General features: G+C 41.7%; 1 protein-coding gene and 1 long non-coding RNA gene across 2 annotated transcripts; both read left to right on the top strand.

Annotated features, from left to right (window-relative positions):
• The first annotated feature begins 3322 nt into the window (after window positions 1-3322).
• Window positions 3323-5870, top strand: LOC147961668 (uncharacterized). Its single transcript, XR_015612057.1, has 4 exons — window positions 3323-3650; window positions 3745-4059; window positions 4161-4430; window positions 5534-5870. It is a non-coding gene; the product is annotated as an uncharacterized LOC147961668 (long non-coding RNA).
• Window positions 5871-7384: 1514 nt separating this feature from the next.
• On the top strand, window positions 7385-10042 carry LOC125520900 (Transducin/WD40 repeat-like superfamily protein). Its single transcript, XM_048685941.2, has 2 exons — window positions 7385-7637; window positions 8839-10042. Exon 2 carries the CDS (start codon window positions 8867-8869, stop codon window positions 9905-9907), a length of 1041 nt encoding a protein of 346 aa, XP_048541898.1. The 5' UTR covers window positions 7385-7637; window positions 8839-8866; the 3' UTR covers window positions 9908-10042.
• The last annotated feature ends 4208 nt before the right edge of the window (window positions 10043-14250 follow it).

Here is a 14250-nt window from a genome sequence, read left to right on the forward strand (position 1 = left end):
CCAAAAAGTCACTTTGGAACCTGGGTGCATTGGAGCCCTATTTTTTGAATTGTGCCAAAATGCTATTTTGAAGTTTCAGAAAATTCTGAAAACAAATCAACATTTTATATGAATGTATGTTACACATGTGTAAATTTTGATGCTGAAATAAGTAACCATGTGAGTTACACAAAAATGACAAAATCGCGATTTTGGAAAGATGAACAGTGCATGCATTATTCACTATTTGGAAATCACCATTTTTTCTTTTTTGTATAGGTCGCATATTTACTTTTTTCATCACCAAACTTTACAGATGCGTAATATACATCCATATGATCACGTAGAAATTTGTTCAGAAATTTTTGAAACCTTAAATGCGATTTTCAAAGTATTTAAAATAAGGTCCTCCAATACACCCGGGTTCCAAAAATCCACTCTCCAAAAATTTCAATCATTGCATTACAAAAAAGGTCACAACAACATCAAATGATTATAATACGACCAAGGTTCACAACCAACACATTCAAGGTTACATAAGAAACTATATCTTTATAGAAAAGGTCACAACAACATCAAATGATTATAATACATCCAAGGTTCACAACCAACACATTCAAGGTTACATAAAAAATATACCTTTGCATTACTAACAGCCTCGATGAATATTTTCATTGTTTGATGCCTTATCCTTTTTTGGCCTTCACCAAATCAACATTTTGAGTAGAAGACGTGGCAGCAAAGTCAATGTTGTCTGCCATTGTTGACATCCTCTGCGGGTAGTTCCGCTGCACTCCAGTAGCATTGTCCTTTGCAAAGACAAGACTGAGTAAATCCCAAAACTTGATGACCTTTGCGCATGTCGCAAGCGGCTACTTTGTTTGGCTGCAAAATATGATAAGAAATAGTCTGACGTCGTACATGTAAAAAATTCATGGTCATAATGGTTTTGAAGGAACTACAACTTGTAAGAAATGATGGCGACTACAGCGGCTCATACATTTTCTAACATAGGCATGATTGTGATCTATTGCCTATTGGTGAGTTGCATTTGCCTAGTCATATAGGTTATAGCATGCCCAGCTTAATCGTGGCCTAATTACTGAATCTCGGTGTCACAACTACATGGATGATTCTCTTTTCAATTCTTTCTGAAAATGGTGCAACTAGTATAGTTGTAGTCTTGTAGAAGTCCATATGACAGGCTGCATGACTGTCAAGCATAGCACATGTATGATTCATCCACAATCATGATCGAGGGAGGCTTCAAAATCAAGTGAAAATTGACAAGGTTTGTCGTGCAAGATAGAGTAGGAGTCTATCGTACCGTGTACAATAAGCTACCATGATCTCACTCTTTCAGTTGTTAACTTTGCAGAAACACAAGCATTCATATCTCACATGGGTAAACAAGGTGTGACTCCCATAACTTTTCACTGATAACTTGCACCTGCATTTTTACTATCCCTTCTTTAGTGCGGCTCAGTAATGTTACATTCTAAATAGTAATGAGAGATAAACAAAATAGCAGAACCAAAGCCACAAGAATATCTATCTATCTATCTATCTATCTATATCTATATCTATATCTATCTATCTATCTATCTATCTATCTTCAAATCAATCAATCAATCAATCAATCAATCAATCAATCATCAATACCTATACTAATTCTTGACTTCCTAGAAATTCCCACATTAATTAGATTTTATGAGCCGTTAATCTGGTGGGACCGAGTTATTACGGTTCAGATCCAATCTCTCATGTATCTCTCAAAAAAGAAAAAAAAACTCATTGATATCTCTCAAAAAAGAAAAAAAGAATCTCCCGGATATCTCCCAATAAAAAAAATCATGGATACCCTCACGACCAGAATTTCCCAATCTCTCCAAAATTGTCACGTACGCATGTCCCTCACGGCCAAAACTATGGTTCATATCCAATCTCTTATGTATCTCTCAAAAAAGAAAAAAGAATCTCCCGGATATCTCCCAATAAAAAAAATCATGGATACCCTCACGACCAGAATTTCCCAATCTCTCCAAAATTGTCACGTACGCATGTCACTCCCACGACCCAACTCTAACCGTCTCTGACCAATAACTCTCCAAAAGGGATAAAACTCTCGCGTATATCTCTCCAGAGACCCAAATCTCTCAAATTGTAATGGTACAGGTTTAGATCTAACCTAGCAACCTCTGTTTCCTTCCATGGTTTCTACTGTCCAAGACCTCCGATCGATGGTACTTGATCGTTTTTCCCTCCTCCGGCTAGAGCATGACCAAGGAACGACGCCTTCCAGTTTGAAGCCTACATCGCTGGCTCTCCATTTGATCCACCCATCACAAGGTATGGTACTCCATCGAAAACCGTATAATTCTGAGTTGTTTTCATGACACTACATGTACAGGTATTTTTTATTTGTGTGATTTGGAGCAAAGGAGACAACAGTCCATGATAGCTCCTGGCTTCATATGCAATTTCGTTCAAATTTTTAGTCCCTGTCGAGTTTGACCAAGATCTGATGGATTAGTTACTCTCTCTCTCTCTTATCACACGTGCTGATTTCTCTATGCTGATTTGTCACATGCATATTTACTTGAACCATTCTTACTATTACAGTGGCACAGCTGATCACGTATAGTTATCTACCGATGCATCTTGGCTCATGCGAAAGAAAATTGTTCATCCACCAGACTGGGTTTATTGCGAGTCCAATACTGGCGGTGCCGAGTCCAATACCGACTGCTCTGTTGCTTCTCATCGCTGGCATGTGTATGGCGCCATGCCAGTATGCAACAACAATCCTGGTGTCCGTATGAATAACTCTTGGTATAGGTATATGTTGAATCTCCAGTCTGCACACGATCTTTCTTGATTAGGCATAGCATGCGTGCATTGAAGAAATATTAATATAATGTAATAAAAGAAACATGTGTGTATATATTGTTTGCATCCGAGTTGAGGTGTTTTTGTCATGTTTTATTTTGCACGGTGGTCGTCGACCGGTTATAGGTTGCTCCAGGCCTCGAAGGCCCGCGGTACTGCTCCTCGACATGGAGAGCTGATGGTGCTGCTGCTCCTCGGCACGTTTGAGCGGTCTGCTAATAGGAGGTGTGAGGCGAGCTGCAAGACTTCACGGCACCTTTGAGTGGTCTGCTAATAGCAGGCATGAGGCGAGCTGCAAGATTTCAGGCACATAAACAGCGCAATGGCAAGAGCTATATAATATAACATTGGTACGCATATATTCTCCTTTCCATATGACCATTAATTTCTTCTGATCGCTCAATCTCTAGATATTTATACGTTTGATTCATACTTTCTTTTTTCAGATATTCTGACCCCGCAGGAGACATTATATATTTAAGTGGTGTACATGTACTATGTATAACTACAAGAAGATTACTATATTTGTGACTACACTAGAAATTTATAGTTGTTGCAGCACGTGGTTAGTTAACAATATCACGGTGGTGGTCATCGACCAGTTATAGGGTGCTCCAGTGCTCAAAGGCCCGGCGGTACTGTTCCTCGACAGGGAGAGCTGGTGGTGTTGCTGCTCCTCGGCACCTTGGAGCGGTCTGCTAATATGTGGCGTGAGTCGAGCTGCAAAACTTCAGGCACACAAACAGCACAACGGCAAGAGCTATACAATATCACATTGATACGTATGTATTCTCCTTTTCGTAGGACCATAAATTTCTTCTGATTGCTCAATCTTTAGATATTTATACGCTTGATTCATATTTTTTCTTTTTTCAGATATTCTGCACCCCGCAGGAGACATTATATATTTAAGTGGTGTACATCTACTATATATACCTACAAGAAGATTATCTATGTTTGCGACTCTATAAGTACTGAAAAAAAATTGAACTAGAAATTTATAGGTCCTGCAGCACGTGGTTAGTTTTTTGTTTTCTACTTGCCAACACTACTTGATGAATTAGGATATTGACTATTTACAAGGAACGATCAGCCAGATCAGTTAGCTTTATCATACTATATACTTGGATCTGATTTCTTTTTTCCAGATTCTATTCCTAAATGGTTCATGGGTACACGTCCCATTTTCAGGTTTGTTTGCCAGATTTGTTCTTCTCCTCATAGTCTATCCCCTGAATATTATAATCTATTTTCTATCGGGTTTCTAAATTGTATGATTGTTTTGCTTCCAGGATTATTCTGTCCATGCCTTGGCTTTCACCTAGATGGACAAGAGTCTGTTCTTCAGTTAGACGCCCAGCTGCAAGTTGTTGTTTGATCAGTTGTGAGGTGTCTCATAGGCACCAAATGGATGTTCATAATGTTGATCTATCTACATATCATGTGGTGCACGGCCCAGAAAGAAGCAGTAGGATGGTTGGTCCAAAATTAAGCTCATTTTTAGCATGGGATCACTGATGAGATTTCTCTCTCTTGACAAGCAGCATCATTGCTTACACCAGGTTAGAGAAGCTTCCTTTTGAAAATTTCGTCTTTTAGCTTTGGAAGTTTTAAATATTGAGAACAGTAGATTGTGCAATTTCCATTTCTTCAGTAGTAGGTGACATACAAGAACACAATTGATGTACTGCTTTGTTTTGTTTTACTTACTAAAATTATGAAGTGTTGTCCTTTCCATTAAAATAATGATAACACTCTGAGTTATTAGTACAATTAACCATGGGATCAAGACTCAAAAAGTAAATGCTAGACCATTTAAACTTAGCATGCCATGAAGTTATTAAACAGGAAATCATACTTACTGATTGTGATATAAAATAGTGACTGCTACACCCACTACAAGATATAATAGTTCAACACAATGATTGCCGAGGAGCCAACATGGAAGGTGACTCTGTATAAAAGGACACAAATTTAACATGTTCAGATTAATGACCCTACAATGTCAGCACACAAGATAGATAGATGAACATTAAGATTTCATTCAGCCCAAAATTTTGTTCAGTCGAACTCGCCAAAGATGCTTGATGTATGTTAACCACTAGACAAATTCTAGATAGAAGAGTGAAGAGCCTTAAATTTAATTAGTAGTTTGATCATTTAGTATTTCCTTTGGATGGCGTGACGTGCTTCTGATCAATTAACTATTTGGTCTTCTAACCCGCATCTAGGGAAGAGGTGAAAATATCTACCAATTTATCATCGAGTTTGATTTATCTCTTTTCTTGACTTATCCCTTTATTGCTTAGATATTGCACGAAGTAAGTAGAACGCAGTTCTGGCACATTAGTTTCAGCATAAAAGAATGTACAACACAATGGATTTATACTACATTTTGTTATTTTAGTCTTTTTTCCGAGCAATTCGATATGTCTCATTATTTTCATCACTAATTACACATGAATGAAACAGGAGACAATGTCACATGAAAATCACTATAAAAGGTTATTCTGGGTGTAACTAAACAATTAGATGGGCCTGTGAATCAAGATTAGATGGTTGTTCAATCACTATATCACTACTATCATTTTATGCATACTATCATAATGTGATGACGGGAGGTGATAAGTTTGTCGGGCTGGTGTGTGATGACAACGCAATGCAGGAGTTCTTTAGCGGCGGCAAAGAGTCCAGGTGCAACAATACTGACGCATCATGCAATGCCAAGTGAACAAATGGCGTGTCTCGAGAAATTACGGGGACGGATACAAGCACTACCGTTGTCCTACTATTAAGAAGTTATATTGCTGTTTCTCATCAAGACATTGTTTAATAAGGAAACCCATTTGCTTATGAAAAATTCCATGTGGCAACATGGTTCATGTAATATTATTCTTGAAGCGGACTGATTCGGCTTCAAGTGTGTAGGTTTGGTGACATCATCATTTCCATCATTCCAGTAGGACATGTTCTCAAAATATTATGTTATTGCAATTGTTAGTAAAGACTGATAAAAAAACATAACAATTAGCACCCTAGCCCGTGCAATTGCACGGGTTGACGACTAGTAACTCTAATTTACTCAACAAGAAAGGCGTGATAGTTCCCGGGTGCCCTTACACTCTCTATGAACAGTAAATTCACAAAATAGAAAAAATCCAAAAAATTGAAACTTTGAGACATCAAATATGATCAAACTTTGTAGGTCATTGCAAGTTCTCATAACAAAATATCATGTACAGCTCTTCGAATACAACGAGTTTCATATTTTAGTGCTAAAAGTGCTCAAAACTTCAAGCATTGAAATCTTTTTCTCGTATAGAGCTCCTCGAATATTTTTTGGCATAAAAACTTGCAAGCACCTACAAAGTTTAATCATAGTTGGTGTTGTAAAGTTTCAGATTTTTTTGATTTTTTTCTATTTTTAATTTACAGTTCATAGAGGGTGTAGGGGCACCCGGGAGCTCAAAAACTACTCTCTTTACTCAATCTCATCCCTAGGGCTTGTAGTAGGAGTATATAATTAACTTTTGACAATGCCATGGCTTTTGAGTATTGATTAATCATTTTTCACAACTTCATGTCCAACAAAAATTCTTAAAATTTGCTTTTTTGTGACGTACGTGTGCTCTACACTCATAACATGTAAGTAGCCCCTGGACAGGCACCTCAACTAGAAGCATAACTCAGAAAAGCTGATTGTAATCTTAATGCACATGCAAAGATTCGAAAGATCATGAGCCCGACACAAACTATGCAGCTAGCTTAGGTTTAGTCCAAAGTAAATATAATATGGAGGTTTCTCCATAACCGCTTGATGGTCTCATGATGGGTGGCGGTCTTGCTGGGCTACACAAGCTTCTCCACCAACACCTAGTTCATGGAAGGAATCGGCCTCTTCTCAACCCGGATCTGCTGCCGAGACAAGTGGAGAGAACTGTGGTAGAAGATGGTGTCGATATGATGCCGATGCACCAAACACAGCTGTGTAAGCATGACACCCACCTCCCTGTAGCTAATAAGCGTCGGCTTCTTCGCGTGGTCACCCTCACTAGCGGCGATGCCCTTGGCGTGCAGTCGTGGAGGTCCTGATGGCGGATGGAATACGGTTTGAGGAGGGTGTTACGGGGCGGTGGGTTCACCGGGCGGCAGAGCGAGAGGCGATGGGTTCCCTGGGCGGCTGGAGTGAGATGAGGGGGAGTCAGGGGCAATATGAAAGGGCGTCAGGCACAAGCGGATTTGAGAAATGACAGGTTTTTGGACAAGATTTGATTTACACACGGTTTCAATCATCTGTAATTGTGAAATGATTTCCGACACCCAAATCCAGGACAGCCAAACATGTTGGTGTAGGAATTCGCAAATGATTTGCACGATTCCGACTCAAATGCTGGATGCCAAACAAGCTGTGTTTTTTTTTTGAGAAGGACAGGCCTTCTTGTTAGTATACGGGCCAGAGCATGTAACGGCACAGCCTATATCGAGCCCATCAACCGCGAAGCCCAATACCGCGGCCCGAGCCTACCCCAAAGGCCACACGACGCCGCCAGAATCCTCCACGCACCCACCCCACCCTACCGCGCCGCCGGCCTCGTCTCCTCCCACCTCTCGCCCCTCCGGCCGGATCGGCGAAACCCCCTCCCCCGCCTCCCGCCGCCTGCCCGCGGCGCCCGCTCCGACCTCGCCGTCCCCGAGCAACAGCAGCAGCAGCAGCAGCAGCGCTCCGCTTCCTCCCGCCTGGCTAGCCCCAGCCTAGGGCTTCCGCTCAGGTATCGCCCCCTACGACCTTCGCTACTTCCTTGCCTCCCGGTAGGGCAGAGATTCTACTGCTTTTCTCGTGTTTTTCTGGGTTTCCGCGTGCGCGCGAGACAGGAGAGGCTGTGGAGGAAATCTGAGAGAACACAGAGCAGTTCTTCAGATGCAGTGTAGAATTGACTTCGTTTGGACCGTGTTCATGATAGGTTGTGGTAGCATATAGCTTTCGGTTTGGATGGGCCCTATCACCAGTCCGCGGGATTGCCCGTCTGAGCAATTCCGGGGCAGCTTTGTAGCACAGGGAACTCGAAATTGTTGGTGCTAACACTCTGATTTTTGCGATTTTGTCATGCATGGACTTGTTCTCCCCGTGGTCTATGTACTGGAGATTTCTGAGGTAGATGCTTTTGTTCATCATGGTATAAAAGGTCAAGGTCATGGAGCAGCGCCAGGCTGCTTGGGGAATTGAGAAAAAGGAACACCCCATGGTGCACATGCGTCAGCCTTGGTGCGGTTCTGTTTCCACAGTTCTAACGCAAGAACACCCCCGACCTCATAAACTGAACGCATCACTTGGCTGGAGCTTGCTAGCCAACGCTCCAGAAATTGTTCAACTACTAGTCCGGTGACCACCATTGCACACATCTGATGGACCCATGCATGAGCATCTCTAGGAAAACAAATCCAACCTGGTGGCCTCCAACAGTGCTTCTACTCTGCAATTCCATGTGTGTAGGCTGTATGCCACACATGATTGAGTCTCCTGTTCCGGGTATCCCTGTCAAGGTTCCTAGATCAGCCCCTTGTGTGGCCTATTTGATTTGTAAAACTGTTGATGCTACTCCAAACATATTCTGCTACTGCTGCTTAATTTTGCACGGTTCTCCCAGTGAACTAACTTACTAGCATTTTAAATTACTGCTCGATTACTGGCACTGGGTACCACCAGTAAACCTTATTTTGTGTATATTGACCTGGGTTACATCACCACAGCTCTACTTAAATCTCATTGCCAAAATTATATCTAGCAAATATCATCTGTGGTACTACTTGTGCTTGTATGTGTCTGTAAATTGAAAACCTGGATAATGTATGATTTTTGTTTCTGAAGAGATGTTTGTGTGCATATGTTTGGACTCTAGACTCTACTGTGGACTAGGTCTGTTCTGTTCTGTTCATTTTCTTGCAGTCATCTTATATTTTTCTTTGTGACAGGAACGTAAATTTCACTACAGACTTGAAGATGTACTCCGCTCCAGGCAACAATTCTTTGGCTCTTGCAGCCCCACGGCCAGGAATGGAGCTGGGCAACGTGCAGCAACATCCTAACCAGGCTTTTGGCCTTGGGCCTGGTGGGAAGCAACGCTCATCCAGTCTGGAGGCGCCGATAATGCTACTCACAGGCCACCAGAGCGCTGTCTACTGCATGAAGTTCAACCCTGCTGGAACTGTGATAGCATCGGGCTCCCATGACAAGGATATCTTCCTGTGGTATGTCCATGGTGAGTGTAAGAACTACATGGTACTGAGAGGGCACAAGAATGCTATCCTTGATCTTCACTGGACCACTGATGGGAGCCAGATAATCTCTGCAAGCCCTGACAAGACTTTGAGGGTCTGGGATGTTGAAACTGGTAAGCAGGTTAAGAAGATGGCTGAGCACTCATCCTTTGTCAACTCATGTTGCCCGTCACGTAAGTGGCCACCTCTTGTTGTGAGTGGATCGGACGACGGTACAGCAAAGCTCTGGGACCTGCGTCAGAGAGGGGCTATCCAAACACTTCCAGACAAGTTCCAGATTACCGCCGTGAGCTTTTCAGAGGCCGCAGATAAGGTTTTCACGGGTGGTCTGGACAACGACGTCAAGTGGTGGGATCTTCGCAAGAATGAAGTCACAGAATCTCTCAAAGGACATCAGGACATGATAACTGGGATGCAGCTTAGTCCTGATGGGTCGTACCTCCTCACCAATGCGATGGACAATGAGCTCAAGATCTGGGATCTGCGCCCTTACGCACCAGAGAACCGCAACATCAAGACCTTTACAGGGCATCAGCACAACTTTGAGAAGACGCTGTTGAAGTGCAGCTGGTCACCTGACAATCGCAAGGTCACTGCTGGGAGCGCTGATCGCATGGTCTACATCTGGGACACGACATCGAGGCGGATCCTGTACAAGCTTCCTGGGCACAACGGTTCCGTCAATGAGACCGCTTTCCACCCTACCGAGCCCATCATTGGATCTTGCGGCAGCGACAAGCAGATTTATCTCGGGGAGCTTTAGGTCGCTGCCATTTCCTCAGCTAGGAGTTCCTGTAATATTTGGGTATGAAAGAGAACTCAAGACCGTAGGTACCATGTTGCTCTGTCAGACATTGAATGTTGGATTGCTGATCGAATTTTCAAACTGCTACTTGTTCAGTACCCTTACGGTTGTTAAACTTGTGGCCATTCTGTCTTTTAATCACTAACTACTGTGCTCTCTGAAAACCTGATTCACTTGCCTTTTCCCTGCTGAATTGCGTTGCCTCACTAGTGTATCAAGTCAAATGCTGTTACAGTCTGTAAACTTACCTTTTTCTGTTAGGCGTGTTTCTATTGGCGCTATATATATCACCAGAAAAAAAAGTTAAGTCAGCTAAAAGATTGCCTCACAAGGGCAAACCATGTATTAATAAATTTGGTTGATCCTCTTTTAGTCAATCGTAGATTGTCAACAATCTGTCTGAACATAGCTGTCAACTTCTATTTCGTGATCTGCTGTTTCAACCTATGTTCATGTGGCTCTGTTCAAAAGAGTATGACTGTCATGCAGTGTCTTTTTTATTCACCATACTCATGGTGGTCTCCCTTGTTATTGATGAAAATAATTGGTTTTCGTCACTGGTTCCATTTCTTTCCTGTATACAACTCATAACTAATATCAAGATAAAAAATAATAGTAAAAATTCTCTTTAATATAAAAAATTCTGATTTTTTAAAGTGTGTTTATTTGGCTGATGGTGGGGTTAAATTGTGTATATGTGACGATATTGACTTCTGTAAGACCTTGAGACACCATGTTTTGGCAAAATGGAATCAGTTTCCTGTATACTTTCAAAACAATTCTAGCTAGTGTATGAACATTCTGACAAAATAATTGCCGTTGGATGTTACGTTTGTGGTTGTGCGTGTGCTTGAACCTAGTGCATACGTGAAATCAGCCGGTAACATGGAAAGGCCCAGCGGAGACGCGTGAAACAGACGCCGCGCACTACTGGAGTCCTACTTTTATCTTATGGGTTTGTCTAGGTCTCAGTCGACTGAGACTTCACGAAGTCTCAGTCGGCTGACGTCACCTGTTTTTTTGTTGCTTTTTTGCTTTATTGTTCAGCCTATACCATGTCACCTTTGGTTGCTTTTTGGGCCGCCCTGTTTGTCTTTGCTTTGTGTGTTTTTGAGCTGAGTTGGGCCAGAGATTGGGCAGTATTTTTGTTCGGTGCTGCTGCTCCATTGACTACGTGTGGTGCACCGGGCGGATGTATTAGTTTGTTGTTCGTGCAAAAAAAATTAACATGCGGTTACTATCAATTTTGTCAGGTTTTACTTTTCTTTTTTCTCCTTCCATTCTTATTTATACTATTTTTGTTTCTAGAAAATGTAAGCATTAGTCGTGATTTTTTTAAGAAATACGTTCATGCATTTTCACAAATATTAATCATGTATTTAAAAAAATTAGAGTGCCATTAGAAAATGTACAATATTGTTTAAAAATATTCATCATGAAATTAGAAAAATGTTTAGCATTATTTAATGATGGTTTTTCCTTGCATTTTTTCTTAGATTGGGTCTCATCTATTTGTAGTTTTGTTATCATCCACAAATTGAAAATGGTACTACTAACAAAATAAGAGAGCCAATCATATTCAGTTACAGTTACACATGCGATGCAGAGGTGCAACTGGATAGGTGTGTCACGTTAAAAAAAATCAAAACACCTCTTTTTAGAGAAATAGAAAAATAAAAAGAAAAGATATTAAATAAGAAAAAGAAAGTAAATAATGAGGTGTGGATACGGTCCAGTCGATTGAGATTTAAATAAGTCTTAATCAGTAGGCATCAGGGCAACATGCAGGCCGAGATGACATTTGCAATTGTAGACCTAGGTGCGACACTTGCAGTTGCATTCCTAGTGTCGGACATGCAACTGGCCCATTCCCTCTCCCGCCGCCCCCTCCAACAAAACAAAGGTCCAGTTGCAATCATATTGGGGGACATGCAGTTGCGGTCGGGTGCGGCGCTTGCAGTTGCGGGGTTGTTGTCGAGCTTGCAACTGACATGCCCCCTCTCCCGACATCCCCTCTGATAGAACAAAAAAGTCCAGTTGTGGTCGAGTTAAAAGACATGCAGTTGCGGTCGAATGCGGCACTTACAGTTGCGGGGCTATTGTCGGGCTTGCAACTGGCCCACCCCCTTTCTCGGCGCCCCCTCCGACAAAACAAAAGTCGAGTTGCAACCATATTGGGGGACATGCAGTTGCAGTCGGGTGCGGCACTTACAGTTGCGGGGCTGTTGTTGGGATTGCAAGTGGCCGGCCCCTCTCCCGGCGTCCCCTTCAACAAAACAAAAATCAAGTTGCAACCATGTTAGGGGGCATGCAGTTGTGGGGCTGTTGTCGAGCTTGCAACTGGTCCGCCTCCTCTCCCGGCGCCCCCTCTTACAAAACAAAAGTAGAGTTGCAACCATGTTGGGGGACATGCAGTTGCAGTCGGGCGCGACACTTGCAGTTGCGGTGCTGTTGTCGGGCTTGCAACTGGCTCGCCCCCTCTCCCGACACCCCCTCCGACAAAACAAAAGTCGAGTTGCAACCATATTGGGGGACATGCAGTTGCGGGGCTGTTGTCGGGATTGCAACTGGCCCGCCCCCTCTAACAAAACAAAAGAAGAGTTGCAACCATGTTGGGGACATGCAGTTGCGGGGCTGTTGTCGGGCTTGCAACTGGCCCGCCCCCTCTCCCGGCGCCCCCTTTAACATAACAAAAAAGTCCAGTTGTGGTCGGGTTAGAAGACATGCACTTGCGGCCGGGTGCAAAAAAAAATATATGCTAATATTCTTTTACACATAAACAAGAAAAATAATATGAAAATGCCGGTCCTATACAAAACAGAAGTCATGGTTTAAAAACCCGCTAACAACCAACATACCCACTAACATTTATGTCTACATGGTTCAAAAATCCCCAGTCATCGAAGAAAAAGCATTTCCTACCTTATGGAAGCATAAAAAATCTAAATGCATACATAAATAAATTCACAAATAGAAACCTGGCATAAAAGAGGGGAAAACAAAAGAAAAAAATGCAACTGAAGAACCCCGAGGGACGAAGACCCCCTCCCCTTAGACAAGTACTCCGCGGTAGATATGGTGTGTACATGGCAATTGAAAAGTCCAACAAAAACAATGAAAAACGCCTCTCACAACCAGCACATCGCGCATCAATTCCGAACACAAGAAAAGTAAAGAAAGAAGAAGCGGGCGCTAAACAAGTCGGGGTAACACTAGACAAGCAGTGTTGCATGAATCTTACGGAAACAGTGATCTAACGGCCATATATGTGTACTGGGACTTCGGTTAAACTCAATCGACTAAATTTTAGCAATCCAGGTAATAAAATTTCAACTATCGCAACCAACATTTACTTACAAAGCATCTGATGGATGTGCAACTAAAAATGATTAACAAAAAGTTGGTAGGAAATTTCGTTGCTAAAATAGGGCTGCTCGAAATTTGGAAAATATGCTAAAATCAAATAGAATAAAACACAACATTAATAAGCAAGGACAAAAGGGAAAATTAAATTAAATAAACAAAACAAAAAAATGAAACGGGATAAGCCTAATAAGGAAAAATAAATAAAAGAAAAGTTAAAGACTTATAAAAAGTAAATGAAAAGTAAACAATAAAAAAAGAAAAAGGTAAAGAAAAAAAGAAAAATGAGAATGAAAAATTATTTTGGGAAAAAGAGAAGCCACTGTGACTTCCTCTCCGACAGGCAAAACTCACTTGTGTAGGGCGAGAAAAAGAAACAAAATAAAGTACTTTTCTTGTAGGCTGACAAAAATAACTAAAAAAACACACTTGGGAAACTTGGGCTGCACAGCAAAGGGAACAAGGCCCAGAAAAAAAAAAGAAAGGCTCTCTCATCTCCACCGGCCCGTGCAGCGACAAAGAAAAGAGCTGGTTCGAGCCAACGTACACGTACACACGATTGTTATTGACTGAGACTTCACTGATATTTAGCGTAGCCGTTATCTTATACTCCCTCCGTTCCTAAATATTTGTCTTTCTAGAGATTTCAATAAGTGACTACATACGGAGAAAAATAAATGAATTTACACTTTAAAATATGTTTATATACATCCGTACATGGTAGTTCATTTGAAATATTTAAAAAGACAAATATTTAGAAACGGAGAAAGTATATTAATATTAATATCCAGCTAAGTATATCAAGCTGATCACTTAGCCGGAGTGGATGCAACTCCAGAGAAATCTTCTATGTTGATATGCAGCCAAGTGTAGCAAGCTCACTTAGGCTCAGTTCTTTTCTGGCTTATGGACGACTTATGGTGGAAAATAAGCACAAG

Source organism: Triticum urartu, chromosome 7A, assembly GCF_056163025.1.
Source record: "Triticum urartu cultivar PI428250 chromosome 7A, HENAU_Tu73, whole genome shotgun sequence".
NCBI lineage: Eukaryota > Viridiplantae > Streptophyta > Magnoliopsida > Poales > Poaceae > Triticum > Triticum urartu.